A 21,860-nucleotide genomic window follows, 5' to 3' on the forward strand; every position below is an offset into this window, starting at 1 on the left:
AACCATGTGCTGCTGTTTTGTTCCCTGCTGGACTGGACAGCAGATTATTTTAATTTATCCTTTATTTTAGCAGCGACAGCCCACTGAGACCAAGGCCTCTTTTCCAGGGAGACGCTGCAACAGCAAATAAAATATGATCCAAATATGCACATGGACAGATTAGTAACAGGATTACATACAAAAAAGGTGACTGTATTACATTACAGTTACAGATAGAAAAGACATAATCAGATTGCAGATACATTTAGTAAAAATGTGGATTATTAGTAGGATTACAATTTTAAAGTAAAGAATGATATACTACTACACAGTGTGCACACAGCTGTCAATTCATTATTATGGCCTCTAATGAAAAAGATGCTTCAGTGTGGAATTTTCACCATTTTCTGTCTTTAAATCAATCGATCAAAAAAGGAAGGAACAGCTGGACAAACTAATAAACCAAACAACAAACATAAAACACTTAGAGCTGCAACAATCAGTCTGTTGTTAATTGACTATTAAATTATTCTGCATCTATTTTGATAATTGGTTAACTGTTTTGAGTCCTTCTTTTAAATTAAAAAGTCAAAATTCTCTGATTTCAGCTTCTTAAATGAGAATATTTTCTGGTTTCTTTACTCCTCTCTGACAGTAAACTGAATATCTTTGAACTGTGGACAAAACAAGACATTTGAGGACGTCATCTCAGACTTTAATCAACATTTTTCACCATTTTCTGACATTTTATAGCCCAAACAATTAATCAGTTAATTGAGAAAATAATCAGCTGATTAACTGATGATGAAAATAATCGATAGTTGCAGCCCTGAAAACACTATATCAGACTAAACAATGTTACCAAATTTTATACTGAGGTAAAAAGAGATAAAAGTATTGTGGTAGTTGGATTACATTACTGACTACATTTTTTAACAAGTAATTAGTAACTGTATCTGAATTCATTTTTTAAAATAACCCTCCCTACCCTGGTTATGTACATTTATGTCTACATGTATATATAAAGACAGATACACACATGTGAGCCCATGGTCCTGCTCATATGTTCAGACATTTTGTCATTAAAGTTTTTAATTATTTGACTGTGCATGAACAGACACAATAATATATCCATAAGCTGATGGTGAATACATACGTGTTGAACCAAAATTATTTAGCAACCACAGCAGTACAGTTACATCATTATAGCATCCAGCAGTGCTATGAGCAAAAAAGTCACCCCACGAACTCTTATATGTGCAAACTTAAAAACAGTTGCATGTATTTTCCTCTCATTGTCAGAGATAGATGGATGTCCTTGAATAGTTTTCTTTGTAATGACATGAAAGTCATCTTTTCATCTTTCACTTTCAACCAAAATCAAAACTTTCTTAGATGACTGGCAAAGCATTTTTTTTTTTTTTATTTATTTATTTATTTTTTTACAACATCTTATCAACAAACTTTTGTTGGTTAGGTTGTTGTGTCTCCGTTTGTAATTTTCAAAAACACTGCAGTTCATTTTTGTTGACCACTTCACAGTTATGTGAATGAAAAGATCTCAACTGGAGCTCAGTAACATGTTCCTTCTTTCTGGTTCTTTCTTGCAACTTGATTGACTTTGCTGATGTAAAGTGGATCTGGTCACCTTCCTGAGAATGAACGTCATTAACATGACATAAGAAATGAAGGACAGTGAACTGGTACGTCTGTAGGACAGGTGGGAGATATCAGGTGGTCCAAGTCCAAGAGAAGTCAGGCATCAGTGGTCATCAACTTTGTGACTCGAATCTGAATCTCCAAGTCATGTGACTTGAGTCCACATCTCTGCTGTATGTCCCTGCACACACCGACATACAGGAGGTCCAGGATTAGATTTTCTGTTGTTGCACAAACACCATGTTGTTTAAATATGTTCACTGTTTTTCATACTCACTGCACACGAGCAGCAGTGAAAGTGTAGTCAAAGAATGACAAGAGGACCTGAAGAAATCTGAAGCTAGATAACATTTGATTGATTAAAGAGCTGCCAACTTTAACTGAGGAACAAAACCATGTATTTTCATGAGATGACAACTAGGTGGTAGTACAGAGAAACAAAGGAAAGAGTATGAGGAACAACACTTTTAAGTTGTGCTTGCGTCATCTCAGCTTTCGCTTTCGTTTGGTGAGTACTGTGAAATCTTAAAGAGCAACTCGGGGGTCAGGTGGTAGGAAATATTGTTGATGTGGGAAACTGTGCACACAGATTTCTAAACTGAGCAGGTGGAAGATGTTACCGAACAGGACAAAGGAGGTCAAGATGTCTTCATTAATGGGACCTCCAGTATGGAAGCGTTTGGGGGGTGAGATTTCTTTAAAGTCATATAATTTTTTTTATTTATACTCATTGAATCAATGCCAGATTAATAATTATTAACTGATTAATATGTACTGTTTGATTTATAATCAGTAAGATGCTGTATGTACAGACCAGGTAATGTATTGTGGGATATAACCTGTCAAAATATGGCAGTCTGTGCTCTCATTTATCTGATACGACCTGGACGGATTATAAAGCAACGCGTCCCATTAACTTTGAAGAGCACAGCTAGACTGACAGAGACGGTATCTCAGCGTCTTTGTGGTTGTTTTGTCTCCTTGTGGTAGTTTTATGCTTTTTCGTGGTACTTTCGTGTCTCTGTTGATGTGGTGTGTCTCGTGGAATTGACTCTTTGCCGTATCTTTGTGTCTCTTTGGTACCTTTTTGTCCCTTTGTGCTATTTTTGCGTCAGTTTGTGGTACATCTGTGTCTCTTTGTGGTAGTTTTGTGTCTCTTTGTACTCATATGATTGACTTTTGCACAGGAATGTTAACAATGTTATTCTGAATACCAGGTGTGTTGTGGAAAACCCCACACAGCGTTGCCAGGTCTGTGGTTTTCCTGTGGAATCGTTTTTTGTGCCCTGATTGGGTGGACCTATTTTCTATGCAAAAACAGCACTTCTGCTATATATATATATGTGGTTGTGTTGTGCGTAAGGCACCAAGTGCTGGAGGGGACACCGAAACAGCCTGATCATGGAAACACAAAGTACTATAGAAAACATCAGCTGATTAATTTACAGCAGAGGATGGACAAGACGGAGCTCAGGACAGGTGACAGGAGTGTGTGTGTGAAGAGGCAAAGAAGTGTCGACATGATATAAAACTGTTCTGATCAGGGAGCCTGATGTTTCTCTGTAATTCTGTGGTGCATCAGTGAAGTGTGTGAACTTCTCTGCAGACACGAGTGAGAACCAGACAGTGTGTCACACGCTCGTGATGAAATGTCTCTGTCCTATGAAAACCCGTGAGGAAAAAAAGTCCTGAAAACCTGGAGCGACTGTAATATTTTTATAACTTACAGACTTGAAATACAGCAGTCATGTTTTGATATAAGAAACATATATATGTGCACTAGTTAATAATACAATTCATATTTTTGGGGCAATAAGAGTGAAAAAATACTTTATCTCTAATAAAAATACAACTTAAAGTAATCACATTACTGCTGTAGTATCTAATCTTACTTTACATTTTCTTGTATATGGTCTAAATTCCTTTACATGTCAGGCATCCAAAGCAAAAGTTTCTATTTTTCTAGAAGACTAAACAACTATTCTAGTGGTAACAAGATTTTAAATTTTTGAATTGAGTTAAAAGTAACTGTACATTCAAATTAAGTGAAATATTTTCCTCAAACCTCAAAGCAGTTAGACTCAGGGCACCCAAACGGCTAGGAGCATATGACATGAATGACGTGATAATATCTTGAAATAGAAAATACATCCTTTAAATAAAATCATTTATTTATACCCAAATTCTACCAAACTAACTCCAGATCAGCACGTACACACACAAACATGGCTCACATCACACAAACCTTCACACATACACACTCTTTGCCCATCTGCACCAGTTTTTAGTTTTTAGTTTCGGCCGTCGGGACGGTTTTGACCAGAGATTTGGTTGTTTTTGTCCACAGACCTGGCAACCCTGGCTCTACCCTGAACTGTGTGCACAGGTTGTCGGCCCATTGGCTCGATTTTAATGCCTTTTTTTTTCTACCACATAGCCAAAAGTAATATTGCTACTTGGGTGTAAAATCTTCTGCCTGGTGCTAGAGGTTTACTCATGTGAGTTAAAACAGATCAACCTTAAGTTATTCAAATTGATGGAAAAAATGCTAACATGATTTTTTTTTTAAATGCCAAAAATGTATTTTGATAAATAAAAATCAAATACACTCCCTGGAATGAATAAATATAGTGATATATAGCTGTATTTTAGCTGTTGTATGTTTGCTGTTATATGAAGTTTATTTTCTAAGTCTAATAACTTTTCTTGTTATGACTGCTTGCCTTGTTTTCTTTGCTTCTGTTATCCAGTGTTATGACGTATGTTATGTATACATATACCATGACTTTGTGTAAAATGTGCCTTGCAAACAAACCTGGAACAACTTGTCGCTGGAGCTGATGAATAATTAACAGAGAAACAAGCTCTGGATTGTGACCCTACTGACCTTTCAGCTGTTAAGTTATATAAGGACTTTAAAACATTAATCTGACTGCAGCTGACTCCAGATAAGATCAACAAGAGCGCTGAAGAGGAGTTGAGATACAGTTTATACAGAAGATTATTTATTGAACATGAAGCCCCCACCCAAAAAAACAACTAAAAACAAGGTGTGAAAACATATTTGGATTCACCGAAATAAAAATAAAAGCCAGACTTGATCTGATTTGTCTATAATGTTGACAAAATAAATATAAAAATAAATTTGTTTTAGTGTTTGTCATTTGGTCACATTCATCAACACAACAAGCATGAGGAGGCACCGGTGCATCTGTTTCTTCAGACCAAATAAACCAAATTGAAATTAAAATTAAATCCCAAATTTAAAAAAAAGCTATTACAACAAAATTGTAATAAATCTGTATCAGGGATACTCAACTTGTTTTACATGTGAGCCACTTTTTTCCAAATGACAGGAGGCCAGGGGTCAGTTAATAAACAAACATTAATAACACTTTGCAGACAAAATGTAAAAAAAATTACTATTATATATAAACAAACAAAATTTCCACTGTGAATTAGAAAGTGATTGGAAGGCCACCCAGCACAAGTTTTTGAAAGAAAGAAAAGAAGAAAAGAAAAGAAAGAAAAAAGAAATAGATACAGATGACTTTGGAAAATGTATTTGTATTTAAGAAAAATTAAAACTACCCTTTCAGTTTGAATTATATTGGTTTAAAGAAAATAAGACCTCTGGCAGTCACAAAACAAATAAAACCTTCGGATGTAAAAAAAAAAAAAAAAAAAAAAAGAATAGATGACTGATAATTGATCCTTCAATCCTTAATCCTGCCTCTTCTTTAGGTTGTCAGGCTGGCAGCGTGTTGCCTCATCTAGGCCAGGCTGTTCTTATGGATTTAGCCTACAGAACCAGTTTCCAGGTGAAGCCCGGTGATATAATTTAAGAGAAACACTCGACAGGCCTCTGCAGTACAGGGAACTGGCGTGAGGGGCGTGCTGCTTACGTTAGAGACGTCTGTGTTGCGTCATCCCTGTCTAAGAAGCGCCCTGAACGCTGATTGGCTTGCTTATGGGGGAAAGTTAACGCCCACTTCCCGCAGGTGTCCGCCTCTGTGGTACATGTATCAGTGCGGCCAGAACCATCGATGACGAGAGGGGGGACCACTGTATGTAGCAAGTTTAAATATAGACTTTTATCCGTTAGAGCACTGGAAATAAACCACTGCGGTACATTTCTAACGCAGTGTATTCACTTCGTATGGTATAAAGTCGATTCTAACGTATTTTCGTGCCTTCGTAAAAGCTTCACGGGCTAGCCCATCGTTAGCCAACCCTTCAGAAAGCCGGTGTTCCGTGACTCACTAGAAAAATGATGTAACTTTTGCCGGCTTTCTCTTACCTTCAAAAGTACAAAGAGAAAAGGAGGTTTATCGAGTCAAACCGCGTGTAAGGGAACATTCTCAGGCCTTTGTTGGATAAATGGCTCGGTTTCGGTAGTGTCGGTGAAAAGACAGGGGCACAGTGCCAGCAACTTACAGCTCTTTCTCCGGCGGACTGAGTAGAGTAAAGAATGAACCCTGCTCGGCGGTGTTCGGCTTTATTCAGCCAGCTGTGTGTTTCCTCGCGGGGGGGACCGGTGGTCAGGAGAGCGCTGTCACCGGTAGCAGCGTTAACCCCGGCGGGAACACGGTGCTGTCACCCCGGCGTCGTCGCCGGAGGAGGAGGAGGAGGTGGGGGAGTGAAGGGGACCTGTGTCCAGCTGAGTCCGAGCGGAGCACCCAGCGCTGGGGCAGCAGCAGGTAGGCCTACTATTCACCTCAAGTGTTCACCCACAGTGATACTGTAACTCGAGTTGGCCTTTCCACCAAACTACGTTCAAAAAATTGAACGTTTAACGCGCGCTCACCCGTCAGTGTCTGACGTGTCATCATCCATGACTCAGAATCTGGTTTCTGAATCGTGACTAGTCATCCTTCAATTCGTCACATAGTATTTAACTCAAAGTGCTCGTACTGTAGGGCAGGGTTATAAAACTTCACTGACCATTGGACCAAACAAGAAAATCATCGGAGCTTCATTAGTGCGGGGTTCTTACAGGTGCTGGAAATCCTTGAATTTTGATTTGAAGTGTTTTGAAGTTTTGAAAAGTGCTTGGATTTAGGATAAAGTGCTTGAAACTGTATAACTGTAATTGCATTACTTTCACAATAGCTGAAATCAAGAGAATTCCAGTCTCAAAATGATTAATTGATTAATAAATCCTGTCACAAACTTGAAAAATAGGTGCAAACATGTGGAGCACACGTGTTTGGACCTATTTGTCAAGTCTTTTTTTCAAGTCTTTCCTTTCAAGTCTTAATCTGGTAGTAGTTTGGTCCATAAAACGTCAGGAAAGTTGGCAAAAAATGTTGATCACTGTTCCCAGAGTCCAAAATGATGTCCGCAAATGTCTTGTTATGTCCACAACCCAAAGATATTCAAGTTTATTGTCAAAAAGAAGTAAAGAAACCAGAAAATAATCACATTTAAGAAGCTGAAATCAGCGAATTTGGACTTTTAAAAAAAAGTTACTAATGCTGACCAATCAGTTATCAAACTGGTTCGCAATTAATTAAATTTTCAATTAATAACTGATTAAATGATCAATTATTGCAGCTCTGATAGGGTACCTGTAAGTCTACTTACAGACAGGTGTGGCATTTTGAACGATGAAACTTTGTTTTCCTTTAATTTCTCTCCCTTCTGTTGAAAATGTCATGAAACATCACTTTGGTTGTTTGTAGCCCAGTAACATCTGACTGAAACATTTGTATTACTACATGGAATAAACAAGTCACGAACATCTTCTGATTTCACTTTACTTGATTAATTATAATGAAATCCACGCAGCAGCCAGTCCGTACAAAAAAGAAGGAACACTCCATATCCACTAATGGAGCATAAAACGGATCCGAAGTCTATAGAACTACAATCTGTATCAGCCCTCTGTTACTTTATGCCTGTCTGAGTTAGTGAGAAAAATTACCCGGCCTTGATTTAGCTTTTTCAACATAGTTTGAGAGCATATGTTGCATGTAACGTAAGGAAGTGAATGAATGCGTGCGAGTGAATGGCAGGTATAGAGAGAGTGTAATCCTGTTGCAGCCAATGAGAGCACATAGGTGCTTTACTTAACTGAAACCCTATTGGTTCAGAATCAGATCAGTCTATGGATCAAACTGGGCACATGTTTGCTGTTATTTCATAATATGTGAAGCTGATTATGTAACAGTCATCTCCCCCTTAGGATTCCTTCAGCTCCTCAGAGGGCCCCACCAACCTCTGTCCCAGAAATACAATAAGCTCAAATGGCTTTAAAGGGACAGTTCACCCCAAAATAAAAAAAATAAATCCTCTCTGGTGTTTTCATCCGTCTAGACTGTTCTGGTGTGAGCTGCAGAGGTGTGGAGATATCAGCCTTAGAGTCGTCTGCCTTCTCTCCAGTATGAGGGAACTAGACAGACTGCATTGTGATCTACATCATAATATAGAAGTATTTTCATGAAGTGAAGCTTCCTTCTACACACCTGCTGTTTGGCATTTCCAGGACAAAACACAGGCACAATGGGCTGTATCTAACTTTAATTACTGATTAAACTGTGACTGTGACTAGTAATATTTGCCATACCACAAGGAGATGTCTTCATATGTCTTGTTCTTTTCTGACCAACAGTACAAAGCTCAAATATATTGTATGTACACTTATAAAAACCAGAGAAAAATAACAAATACTCAAATCTTAAAGATTAAAACCAGCTAGTGTTTGGCACATTTGTCAGTTTTTCTAGATAAATTACTTAAACAATTAATTGAATAGCGATAATATACCTTTAAGTAATTATTTTCTGTCATTTAGTTGATAAAATGTCAGAAAAGACTCATTTCATAGATCTCAAGATGGCCTTTCCATGTCTTGTGTCCAACCAACCTTCAAAACTCACAGATATTCTGTTGACTATAATACAAGACAAAGAATTAATTAATTAAGTAATTAATTTAGTCTGTAAAATGTAAAAAAAAATGCTCATAACAATTTCCCAAAGCCCACAGCGATGTGTTTAAATTGCTTCTTTTGTCCAACCAATAGTCCAAAACTCTCCAAACTCAGTCAAGACTAGGGGCTTTTTTTTTTTTTCTTTTTCCCTTGAATCCACATCTCCTGCCAAGTAACTGGTTCTATTTGTTCCCTCTCTAAAGCTTTGACACAGGATGTTCTTGATGTTCTGGCTTGGGGCTGTTAAGCAGGTACCTCTGTCTTGTAATTGTTGGACCAGCTTCAGGTTCCTTTTCTGCCACTGCAAATCATGACACTGCACTTCTTACCTCAGTGCATTTAGTGCTATGTTTAATTCACTGACAAACCGGCTGACAGGACTGTGTGCAGGACAAGAGCTCAGCCTGGGCAAAGTATTTCTTTAGCTGCTAAACGCTCCACCATGTTTAGCAGTTAGTCTTTAATTGTGTCTGTCTGCTGTTTGCTGATGAGCAGGTAGGGAGCAGTAGGTTTATAGCAGCTTTTTTTTTTTTTTTTACTGAAAACAGCTGCCTGCTGCTGCTGGAAACACTATCAGAGCGAACCAAAACAGTCACGTTATGGACCAAGCAGCTAAAAAAAATTATCTGAAACTCACTTTAAAGATCTTTAAAAGTGAAAGGAGCTGCAGATTCAGCCAATAATTCTCAGGATATAATTTAAGCCTCTCACATCACATTGTTTCTCCCTGTAATTTGACACATTGTTATTGTAAATGTTGATTATAGCTGCTTCAAATATTAAGCAAACGGATAAAAAGGGGTTGTTTTTCAAAGGCGTGTCAAATTTCTGAAAAACACTGCTGGTGTGCCATAAGAAGAGCTGACAGCATCTTCTTTAAAAGCACGGACATTAAACCCTGCACTTATCAAAACCCATCCTTAATTAAGTCTTGGGCTGCAACTAATGATTATTTTCATTGTCAATTAACCTGTCGATTACTTTCAACCTCAATTAATAAATCCTGTCACAGTCTTCTCACTTGAAAAAGAAGTGTGTGATGTTTTAACCTGAATTTTAAGTCCTTCTTATAACTATTATTTTCAGTAGTTGATCATTTTGTTGATTAAATGATTAGTTGTTTGCCTGCACAACTTGTGCTGGTTAAACAAACTCTTAAAGCAGCTCTAACAAGGTCAAATGCTTGTGTATTTTAGGTTTTGTCACAAGGAAGCAGGTCAGGTCTCATGTTCATGTTCGTGGTCAAGTCATGGCCACACAAACATGCGCATATACGTTCTCACGCACATTCCTGCATGGCGTGGGTCGGCAGCAGAGCGGTGCCTTAAATTAGCCACTTTAATGGTTTCTGTGTTCGAGGGCTCCGGAGGCTAAAACTCTTATGCAGATCTTTGCTGGCCTCCATCTGTAATGGGATTGGTCACTCAGGCCCAGTTACATAACCATCCAGTGGAGAAGACGAGGGTCAAGGGAAAATCAGGCAGGCCTGCGTTAGCCTCCATTCAGAAGTTATAGATCTTGAATTAGCTTTGCAGGATTTGCAGGATCACAGGATTTGGGGCAGTTACATTTGATAAATGCAGTATAAAGTGGTCAAAAATAGAGATTTTATTGAAGGTTTCAGCTCCTCAAAGTGTCTTTCTTTCGGTGGAATCCAGCCGTCCCACAGACGGTCAGTGTCTGATCAACAGCCAGTATATACAGGACAGTCCCTCATTCATTTTTCACCCTGTATCACCTAATCTAATATGTTGTCCCTGTGGTAATTCACTTAATCGGCATGTGGTTGCCTCAGCAGAGGAGACGATGACCTGGAATTTGATATATGTGTGTGTGTGAGTGTGTGTGTGTGTGTGTGTGTGTGTGTGTGAGAGAGAAACCAGCTTATTATTCAGCAGCAGCTTCACTCAGTCTTCCTGAACCTGGACGTCTGCCACCAGGTGCACTTTTCTTTACTGCCAGGGTAATAATGGCGCTCCTCTGATTTGTAGTTTTCATGCTAAATAAATATATATATGACTTGTATGTTACTCACTTTGCTAGCATCACTTACTTCTCTTACTGGTGCTTCTATGCTATTGCTTGAGCTACCACACAACAAAATGTGTTAAATTTAGTCCACAAGGCTGAATGTGACAGTGACTTATTTACTGTAATATGTGTGTCACTGTTGCGTTGTCACTGAAACAAGGAAGTGTAAGACAGCAGGTGTTGCTCAGTCTGAGTGTGTCTGTACTTCTTTTGTTCTTTGACTGTTGTCTCTTTCCTCTCCATCGTGAGCAGGTAACTCACTCATTGACTTGACTGGAACGCACATATTTGATTAGCATCACGTGAGATGATTGACAACACGTGCAGTTGATCTGGGAGTTTGCTAGACCTCCAAACCAGCGCTGTAAAGGCTAGAAAAGCTGTGCCAAGTTAAAAAACAGGAACAATCCATCAAAATTCAACAATTCCCAGGTTTCTAAACATAGTGAATCTACGTAACCACCTGAGAACCGTGAGCAACCAGTCATAAACATGCACAAGAAATATATGGACATATACACACATACACAAACACAATCAAACACATGATCCCCTTCACACTAATGCCGGGCAGAGATAATTAAGAGATGCATGGGATGGTTAAGATAAGATATTCCTTTATTAGTCCCACAACGGGGAAGTTTGCAGTTTGGATAAAAAAAAACATACATATTAAGAAACAATGGAAATAAGTAACCAAGCAATATAAATAGGAGGATATATATAAATAGATACAACAAAAACAGAAGGAAATATAAAAAATATATAGGAACAATATATGTGATATAAACAATAAGCAGACTCAACAAATTAAATTAAATAAAGCGTGCTGCGTCCTCCTGCCTTGGACGGCCAAGTTCAATCTGCCAACTCTTCCAACAGCTTTCAGAAAGACAAGTTAAAACCTGACTGCTGTCTGGCTGAGGTTGTGTCCCATCAGGCCTTTTTCCCAGCAGATGCCTTTAGCTGTTACAGCAGGACGAGCACAGGTGGAACGAATAACATTAACCACGGATCCGTTTAGGCCTCTCAGCAACTTATTCCAGCGAAGGAGGATTCATAACAGCACCAACACCTGGAGTGTTGTCATTTATTTCGGCTGCACTTGTAAACTGTCTCCACTGTTAAAAAGATGCACCGTGTACACGCATGCTGCAGTATCTGAAAATAATGTAATGCCTAATCATCAACAGTAACTCGGTAAGAACACACAGGGAGGATGACCTCATTAACTGTCACACCATGAGAACACAGTCAGCTTTTACTTTTTCTTTCAAAGGAAGAACAACGTAATAGTTGTACTGTGCTTATTTCAACATCTTAGTATCTTGGAGATCATACTGTGCTGACAGGATGCAGTGCTTACGCCACAGTCGTTAGTCATATTACTATTCTGTGACATTTATTAACTTAAATTTCAACAAACACTACCTGAAGTTAAAAATGTTGGATTACAGACTACAGTGTGAAGGTGAATTAAATGACTAGGTAGGTGTTATTCTATATATTTCTTTATTGTCAGTGTGAAATCCTATGAAAACATCAAAATAATAATGTGTCTGTCTCTTAATACTTCCTGACTTCTCTCATCCGTCTCTCAGTTCTAAGCCCATCGGTTCCTTCTCAAGATGTAAATCATTCTCGAGAACTGGGACAAAACTTTATTGAGGGGATTTTGATTTTTACTCTTCAATTATGCTGGAACATATAACTATTAAACCTTGTGACTCTTACTGATTTAATAGTCATGGTGAGTAGCCATTTTATTTTTTTTTTAAAGTTGATCAGACTTCTCTTAATTCTAATCAAAATACACATTTTTAAACCATAATTCTTATTTAGCTTTGATTTTGAAGGGCTGATATTATTTAATGGATTTGTAGAAAAATAGAAAGTTTACCAGTGTTTGAGCAGTATTCACAACTTTTTTTTAAACCAGGAATTGAGACAGGGGTCCTTACGGTATAGCTAACCCTTTTAATGCCTGATTCAATCATGTTTTTGTAAAAATCTGATGGAATGGACAGAAGTCTGGGACACAACTGACATTTTCATAAAAAATATTTTAAAACAAAGACGTGTTTTCTGGCACAGAGCAAGTTTAAACATTAAAAACAAAAAGTAAAGCAAACCAAAATGTTTCATAAATTACCTATATTTCATACATATGGATCCTTAAATAATATAGTCTCACCAAAAAACCTTTAGAGCGTTTTTTTTAGCAAGACATGATTTGTAATTTCCTAAACCAACTGTTACTGTTTTTATCAAATGTTACTCAGACATGAGTGCATTTGCAGAGGACTATTTTCAGCTTAGACAGGTTAATCCACATTTTGTGCTCTAGTGAGTGTTTCTGGCAGCAGGGGGTTTGTCAAAGTCAAAATAAACTTTAATGTGTGTGTTTATGGTAATGAAGGAATATCTCAGACAGTGTTTTTATAGTTTTTGGACCCAGTATTTGTCAGCAGATACATTTACTGTAGGTTTAGGTGTTTTTAAGTTTGTTTACAGTAAGAAAAATATCAGTAGAATTGTATTTTTAGTGGTCTGGCTGTGGCAGTTTTTAAATCAGGACACACTCGTACTCTTACATGGTGGCGTATGAATGGCGTCACAGGACATGAAGTGAATGTCTTTGTCTCCTGACAGTTCATTGTTGACTGTCTCTGGATTGCCTACGTTGCACAGTTCTGTGTGTGTGTGTGTGTGTGTGTGTGTGTGTGTGTGTGTGTGTGTGTGTGTGTGTGTGTGTGTGTGTGTGTGTGTGTGTGTGTGTGTGTGTGTGTGTGTGTGTGTGTGTGTGTGTGTGTGTGTGTGTGAGAGCATTCTTGGATGGGCCAGTCAGTGACTGAGTCACGTCCTTCATCTGGCTGCCACAGCAGCAGTCAGACACTGGGACTGTCTCATGAGAGTCACTCTGTCCTTCCATGCCCACATCCTGCAGTCTCTCTGCTCCCACTCTGTCCAGCTGTGCAGAGAGAGAGTGAAGAAGAGGAGTGAGGGATGACTGAGAGGACAGCTGGCAGGAAAAAAGGAAGCGTGTTGGGTGGATAATCAGTGGACAGACTGAAAACTGTGTGTGTGTGTTTCCTTCATCCATTTTGTTTCATGTAAGTATCTGTTTGGTTTGGGCTGCAACTAACAACTATTGTCATAGTCGATCAATAGTTGTTTTGTCTATATTTGTCAGAAAAATGCCGATCAGTGTTTCCCAAAGCCAAAAATATTTATTTTACTGTCAGAGAGGAGTAAAGAAAACAGAAAATATTCACATTTAAGGAGCTGAAATCAGAGAATTTTGACTTTTCTTTTAAAAAAATTACTCAAATTGAATTAATCAATCATCAGAATTGTTAGTTATTAATTTAATAATCTATTGATCATTGCAGTTCTACTGTTGGTTTTGTGTGTTTGTATCTGGTCTGGTCAGTGTCATCAATCTCAGAGTATGAACAGGATGAAGTTTGATGACGCTGTCATTAGCTGCGTTTCCATCAACATATTTTTATGTGCATTTTGAAGTATCACATTATTATAAAGGTCGATGGAAATTGCAAAAAAAGAAGTTTTCATGCTCATTTGGAGTATTTTTTTGCCTTTTCCTAAAGAATTAATTCATTTAATGAGAGACGGACACACCTTTTATAAATAAGTTCCGATGTAGTGAACATTTAACTCACATGACTGATCAGCTGTTTCCACTCTGGGAGGAGGAGGAGGAGGAGGAGGAGCTGCTTCTGCTGTTGGTGTCAGCTTAATAAGAACAGCTACAAGTTATTATAATTATTATAACTTCTAACTGCTGTATGATGCACCATCATCAGGTTTATTTAGTTGCTTTTTGTGAGTTGACATAAATTAAACTAAATATGTTAAATGGACATCAGTGGATATTGATCGCAGACCCGTCAATTGAATTGAATTGAAATTGATTCATGGCAGACTTTTATCAGTAAATATTGTATAGTTCTCCAAAGAATCGATTTAATATTGTATCGTGATGAAACTTGGAATTTACATACCTACTCCATTCTGCATAGCTGTTAAATAGAAAGAAGATTTATGATAGTTTTGGACATGTTCTGGATTTCTAAATACCCTGGAACACTGTAACACCTTTATATCACTTATACCTACTGTGAACTTTATCCTTACATGATGCAACAGCATTGGGTTATTAATATTTTTATTATTATTATAACTCCTCCTAGTCCATGTGCATGAAGGTATGTGCATGAGTAGCTGGGTTTAGCCTGATCTGGATTTAGAAGCATCCTAGTGTTTTTATTTTTTACCCATAACTCTGTTCAGCAAATTGTGCTCTCAAAGTCAGATTAGTAAATTAACTAGTTCATGAAAAGTCTCTAACAACGTACACGTGCTACAGACAAAGAGAACAACACATTCTCTCTTCCTTCCTCTATTCACAGTTAACCAGAGAACACATGGCCTTTGTGTGTGTGTGTGAGCGTGCACGCGCGACTGTGCCCACGCATCCACACCGGATCACCCTGCCATCCCCACCTGTTGGAGTTATTTAATTAGTTAGGCAACACCCTTATCCACACAATACACACATGCGCGGACACACACCAAATGCACATGTCTCCGCCCCTGCAGCTCTGGCCATTGTTTCTCTCCTTTTCATCTTCCATTCTTCTCAGGATGCTTCCTGTTCTTCACAGTCAGCATCTTTCGTCACTATGGCTACTGTGAATGAAGACAGGTCATTGGTCCTCCTGTCCCTCCCTCCCTCCTTCCTTCCCTCCCTCGTTCCTTCCTCTTTGTCTGAGACAGGCTTACTGTGTCTCCAGCTCTCTAGAGGTCATTCTGTCACCCGGCAAGCAAAGGGGAGGGAGGGGTGAGAACCGATGATTCAGAGAGAGGGAGTCAGACGAAGTGGAGGATGAGACAGATAAAGGATGAGTCACAGCGTGGACAGAGAAAGGGAGAGAGGGAGAGTTCCAGCTCTGTAAAGGAGGAGGATAAAGGGGAAGAGGGCAGTGTGAGTGAGTGTCAGACAGACAGAGAGGTGGATTGACCTGGTCTTCAGACGTAGGAAGAGGGAGGGAGGAAAGCATTTGACCAGACATGGAGGCCATGGGTAAGACACATGTACAGTACACACAGTTACATACAATGAGTGGAAGAGATGCTGAGGCAGGCTGCGGTAAAGAGGTTAAAGGTGAGCCGGTATCATATTTTGCGCAACTGTAACTTCAAGAGAGTCTGCAAATGTCCGTGTGATGTAAAATTAGTCATCAGAGCGTGCATGCGAAGGCTCTGTGGGGACATCTGCCTCTCCCCAATTCGTCTAACTCATCTCTGTAGCCACTAAGGCAATCCTGTACACAGATCTACTGTGCATGTGTGGAACGCGTCCTCAACACAACTACTGCGCCTCTGTGGTGTCCACATCTGTCAGAGAGCAGTGTCTCAGTGGGCTGAGTGTTAAACAGGACTGAACGATTTTGCAATTATTTGCGATTATTTTGAGTGATATTGAAATTGTGATATGATTTGTGGCATCAGAGGTAATGATAATAATTTTTACATCAGTATTCTTATTTTTGATTGAAAAACATGTGAAATTAAGATGCTTTTTAAAGTCTGAAGAATTTGTTGGACAGGACATCAAGTTTTTTGACAAACTTTTTGCCTTTAATAAATTTTGTACTTAGTGCAATTTGAAAACTGCAGAAAGCCATATTGCAATTTTGATAAAAATTTCGATTGATTATGCAGCCCTAGTATTAAAACTTCATACTTTTTGAGTACTGATTGCAACATATCTGTAGCACAGAATACTAAAAACAAAGGTCCTGATTTAAAGGTGAACGTGGCTTAACATTATTTTATTTCAACATACATTTGGTTGTTTCTGATCAATGAACAGTAAGAAACAATCTAATAGACTACTATTCCTTACTAGGGCTCATTTTAGGTTCATTTTATGACACTCAGTGATGAAGTTCTGTTTGGTTTTGCAACTAGTCCTTAAATCCATGTTGTTACTTTCAACAGCTGCTTATTAAAATGATTTGATCATTGGCAAAGGAGCGTAAATCTTCAGGTAGTTTGCATTCGTGTGTGTTCTGAAACAATATTTTACTTCTCACACAACTTTGCAACTTTTGTAAGGTTGAATGAGCCTCATCACATCAGATGCTACAACTATTGATTTTTTTCCCACATAATTTTGTGAATGAAATCTGTTTTTTTCTTGCAAATGTATTTATTTAATAATCTTAATGAGAAAAACTCAAATTTATATTCTTTACAGCTTGAGTTTATTCTCTGAATGTTACCGCTGTCCCCGTTACCCCAGTCCTATAACTTTATTTATTTATTTTACCCATAATAGCCCTAGTACATCATCGTTGGTATCACACTGGCCGGAGTATCTAAAAATAACAACACGCTGTCCTAGACAATACAATTCTTTCTCTTGTATTTCCTGTGTATAGTTTTACAGTCTAGTCGGACACACTGTGTGGCATTGTCTTTGTTTTTGAATTGACCTCATCATCCAGTTACAGGTCATCTGAACAGGAGTTAAAAAATTTTTCTGAGGTTTGGTGTGAGGAAAACTTATCACATGGCTGTCAGTCAGTCTGTCTGTTCCTCTCTGTTTGTTTCATTTCCATGGCATTACAGAGGAGTGTAAAGGAATTCATTCAGAGGAGAGATTTTTATCTTATTCACACTATTAAATTATCCAATACAGGAGTCAGTCTCTGTATGATGTTTGTCTTCAGACAGATTAAAGACTGAGCAGCCATTGATTTAAAGGATAATGTGACTTTGTTGTTGACGGCTGATAACAGTCTATTAAAAATGAGATGAATGTCCAGTCAGTGTCCTCTCTTACCTTTGCCTGTACTGGACTGTTAGACTGTTTGCTGTGTCAGCATGTCCGTGAGTGGTCTGAACAAATGTTTAGTCAGTATGTTCTGAAACAGCCAAAGCAACAAAAAATGGCAACAAAACCTTTGTCCTGTCTACAGTACAGACTGTTTGCATGTCTTTATTTATGTTGACAGTGAAGGTACACAGTCCCTCAGTTCAGTGGTTTTCATGCTACTCTTCTGCCTTCCTGGTAGACACAGTGGGGTAAAACCACGTCACCTTCCACCTTCTTTACAGGCTTCACCTGTCTAAAGTTCCTAAAACGTGTCACAAAGAACCTTTTGGAACCACTGAATAATATTAAACCATTCTGAGCATTTAGATGAAAAATAAATAGTTTTGGAACCCAGCTAGAACAAAAAAAGTGGCAGGTGTTCCTTGATCTGAGGTGCAAAACAAAGTGGGTTTGTCATGTTCATCTACATTGGGCAACATCCTTGAAAGGTTAAAGAACCAGCATTTATTTGGTTGGGAAAAGGCTGAAAGAGTGTGTAAGGTTTGGTGTATGACACCAGAGATATGTTGGACCTTCTTCCCATTTCCTATCCCTCTCACAGTGCCTTATGGGTATTGTGATATCACATGAAAATAGCTCTGGAAATGACCACTGAACATATAAAACCAGATATATTAACCATATAAAACTTAAGACACAGTGCGCCTTTAATGACCACACGTGCTTCTCCCTTTCCTCTCCACCAGTTTGTCAAATGGGCGGCAGCAGCAGCAGCAGCAGCAACAGCAGGCTGTTTGGTACGTTGGCCCAGTCACTGAACAGCACCGCCTTGGCCCAGCCTGACCCATACCTGGAGGAGAACCCAGACCCGGACCTGGACCAGGAGCTGACCGAGATCGACCCGGACCAGCTGCTCAGGGAGTGCGAGGAAGCCCTGCAGAGACGTCCGGCCCGACCACACCGGGATCTGGTCTATCCCAGCGGCATGGCGACCTGCCGCCACAAGCACAACCCGTCCATACGGATCATGCAGTGGAATATACTCGCACAAGGTACAGATCTTTGGTGGATTTGCGAGGACTCCAGTGACATATAGAAATTTAGAAGTTGCATTCAAATATAGGGGGTCATTTGTAGACATGCAAATGGTGACAGAAGAGGTTTTAACTTGACCTCCAGCACCATCAGCAGGTCAAAACTTTAATGTGTCCAACAGTTTGGTTTATGACCAAATGTCTGCAAAACTAATGACACTCCAGTCGGCCTCTGCTGTGCTTTGTGTTTAGTGCTAATTAGCAAATGTTAGCATGCTAACACATTAAACTAAGATGGATTTAGCTCAAAGCACTGCTCTTCACACATGACTGCACCTTCCTGGTCTTGTCCTGGTATAAATGTCTCTGTCTCTTTGTCTCCAGCTCTGGGTGAGGGGAAGGACGGCTTCATCCGCTGTCCACTGGACGCTCTCAACTGGCAGGAGAGAAAGTACCTCATCCTGGAGGAGATCCTCACCTACCGCCCCGACATCCTGTGTCTTCAGGAAGTGGATCACTACTACGACACTTTCCAGCCAATCATGGCCAGCCTGGGTTACCATGGCAGCTTCCTGGCCAAACCCTGGTCTCCCTGTCTGGACGTGGAGCAGAATAACGGTCCTGACGGCTGCGCTCTGTTCTACCGCCGCTCCCGCTTCTCCCTGCAGGCCACGTCTCACCTGCGGCTGTCTGCCATGATGCTGCCCACCAACCAGGTGGCCATCGTGCAGACGCTGGACTGCCAGGTGACGGGCCAGCGGCTGTGCGTGGCCGTCACCCATCTGAAGGCTCGCAGCGGCTGGGAGAGGCTGCGGAGCGCGCAGGGCGCTGACCTGCTGCAGAGTTTACGCAGCATAACGACCCGGAGCAGCAGCCTGAGCAAAGCGGCAGGAGGCGGCATCCCTTTAGTAGTCTGTGGGGACTTTAACGCAGAGCCCTCAGAAGATGTTTACCGCCGCTTCAGCTCCTCCCCCCTCGGCCTGAACTCTGCGTACAAGCTGCTGAGCTCTGATGGACAGACGGAACCCGCCTACACCACGTGGAAGATCCGCCCCTCGGGAGAGAGCTGCAGCACACTGGACTATATCTGGTATACCCATGATGCTTTGAGTGTGGACTGCCTGCTGGACATTCCCACGGAGGAGCAGATCGGCCCGGACCGCCTCCCCTCCTACCACTACCCCTCCGACCACCTCTCACTGCTCTGTGACATCAGCTTCAGGGAGGAGCCCCATAGGCTCATGTAGGCTGCCCTGAACCAATAGGAGGACAGAATTAATGCTGACCCTTTACGGTAAAGACGCAGTCACACATACACATCTGCAGGGGAGTGGCTGTCGCCTGCTGAGGTGAACGTCTTCGCTACTGGTTGAGGCTGTGACTCCGCCCCCTCAAAGTTGAACTCGACATGAAGAAAGGACTCAAATTAATGGCCACACCCCTTTAATTCACACATGTTTGACCAGGCCCTGAATCAGAGTGAGGACAGTGAAGGTGACATCATCTCCTGACAGAGGACGGAGTCATGGCGAGAAGGGTCAAATCTGATTGAATCATCAATAAGACAAACACGAGACAGACACAAACCCAGCAAACCTGAGTCACTGTTCTGTTATTTTAAAGACCTAACGCGGGACAACAGAAGTGAGACGTGACGTCACTTCTTATAGTTTTAGGAGCGAGTTTGGATTTTAATCCACTGGCAGCTAAGAGGTTCGTCTGCCAGAGTTTCTGGAAAACAACTGCAGTTATTTATTGTTTCCAATACGCACATAAAGACTGTTATCACATAATGTTCTTAAATTATTCTTTATACTTTCTATTGGTTGGTAATCAACAGTTCTGACTGTAGTGTTTTAAATAAATTATTTTGCATCAAAGCTGTTCAGTTTGACATGGCATGACAGTGTTGTTGCTGTGACTACATTGGACGTGGAGAGAAATGTTAATATATATATATAATAAAGTCATTATTTTTACTCTTATTTTTGTCCTGGGTGATTTTCTGGCTCGTGCAGTTTACTCAGGATGACTTATTGTTGTGAATTTGCTGCAGCTGTTTGGTATAAAGGATTGTGAAGACTGATTTAAGGAAGATCAAACACAGATGCTCTCAGATATACATATGACTTTTTTTTTCTGGTTTGGGTCATTTAGGTTGTTTCAGCTGGTCAATAGAAGGCGCCTCTCCCCAAAACTTAAGTGAAAAAGACTTAATTATATTTAAATATATATTGTGTATTTTTTTAAATGAGCAGTGATCACATTGTGAAGTTGGTGAGTAACATGTATAATGTATATGTATATTTGGTGTTATTGATTTAACCCTCTATGGTACCATGTTGCCCTCAGGCAACAAACCCATTTTTGCCCTGTCACATCTCCACAATGCATCCCTTTAAATGATGCGATACTTTAAAAAAGAGGTAAAACCATAGGGAACCATTAACAATGCTTTAAGTTGTCACATGACCTCCAGGAAGCGATTTTGAAACCCCTCTTGGTGGGCTTTTTCTAAGGAGACAGCTCTGCTATCTTGCTGCAAAAAAAAGACTCTCAAAAAGTTATTTTTTGTCCCTTTTCCACCTGGAAAAAAATGTCTTCACACTAATAGGTGAGTAAACTTTAAGTTTTGATAGTTTCATGCAACTTATTTACTAATTTAATAGTGGATACTTGTTAAAATGCAGCTGTTGCCCTGAGGCAACAACGTGCCATCATGGAAAGTTGCAATGTTGCCTGCAAACACAACACTGACCACTGGTCTATTTGGGTGGAGAAAAAGGGCAGATGCAGATACCCTGGATGTAAGGGTATAGTGAAATCACAGTGCACAAAATGTGTCACCTGTCTGTGCTTCACTCCTGAAAAAAACTGCTTCATGGAGTTCCATAAGCACTGAGCAGCAACACCACAAGTGATGGCAACACATGTCAGGAAAGACACAGGGGACTGACACAAAACATGCACTGAAATGAAGCAGTGATGATCAAACACTGGAATTTGTTGTTTTTGTTTTTCAAATGGTTATGGTAATGGTTATCTTTGTTGATTTAAGTAGTTTAAAGTTTTATACTTTACACATTTATTTCAATGGGTTGTTCCTAAATAGTACAATGTTGCCTACAGGCAACATTTAGCCAAGAAACTTTTTAAATTCTTTTAAAAATTCTTTTAAATTAAAAATTTAAAATTAATTGTGACTTCTTGATGTTATTGAATATTTTTGCATATGTTTATGAAATAAACAATGTTCAAATTGGAAAAGGAACGTTCTTTTTCACTTATGCACCATTATGGTACAATGTTGCCTACAGGCAACGAACCCCAAAAACTTCCAAAAATAAAAATAAAA

The 21,860-nt window shown here is 39.6% G+C and overlaps 1 protein-coding gene across 4 annotated transcripts; it reads left to right on the plus strand.

Annotated features, from left to right (window-relative positions):
• Positions 1–2,179: 2,179 nt before the first annotated feature.
• Positions 2,180–20,490, plus strand: nocta (nocturnin a). 4 transcript variants are annotated; one of them, XM_084718584.1, is made up of 3 exons: positions 2,180–2,324; positions 18,218–18,523; positions 18,890–20,490. In XM_084718584.1, exons 1-3 carry the CDS (start codon positions 2,252–2,254, stop codon positions 19,750–19,752), a joined length of 1,242 nt encoding a protein of 413 aa, XP_084574710.1. In that variant the 5' UTR covers positions 2,180–2,251; the 3' UTR covers positions 19,753–20,490. The 4 variants fall into 4 exon arrangements, with proteins under 4 accessions (XP_084574710.1, XP_084574709.1, XP_084574712.1 ...); XM_084718583.1 differs by lacking the exon at positions 2,180–2,324 and adding an exon at positions 5,350–6,338; XM_084718586.1 differs by lacking the exon at positions 2,180–2,324 and adding an exon at positions 13,508–13,716.
• The last annotated feature ends 1,370 nt before the right edge of the window (positions 20,491–21,860 follow it).

The sequence above is a fragment of the Lutjanus erythropterus genome, chromosome 5 (genome assembly GCF_056507025.1).
Source record: "Lutjanus erythropterus isolate fLutEry1 chromosome 5, fLutEry1.hap2, whole genome shotgun sequence".
Lineage (NCBI taxonomy): Eukaryota > Metazoa > Chordata > Actinopteri > Lutjaniformes > Lutjanidae > Lutjanus > Lutjanus erythropterus.

Bases quoted from the DNA above. Each gene is read 5' to 3' on its own strand.
- nocta (XM_084718583.1), top strand. From the start codon at position 6,110: ATGAACCCTGCTCGGCGGTGTTCGGCTTTATTCAGCCAGCTGTGTGTT. The intron at 6,339-18,217 runs GTAGGCCTACTA...CCTCTCCACCAG, and splicing joins CAGCGCTGGGGCAGCAGCAG to TTTGTCAAATGGGCGGCAGC. The intron at 18,524-18,889 runs GTACAGATCTTT...CTTTGTCTCCAG, and splicing joins GTGGAATATACTCGCACAAG to CTCTGGGTGAGGGGAAGGAC.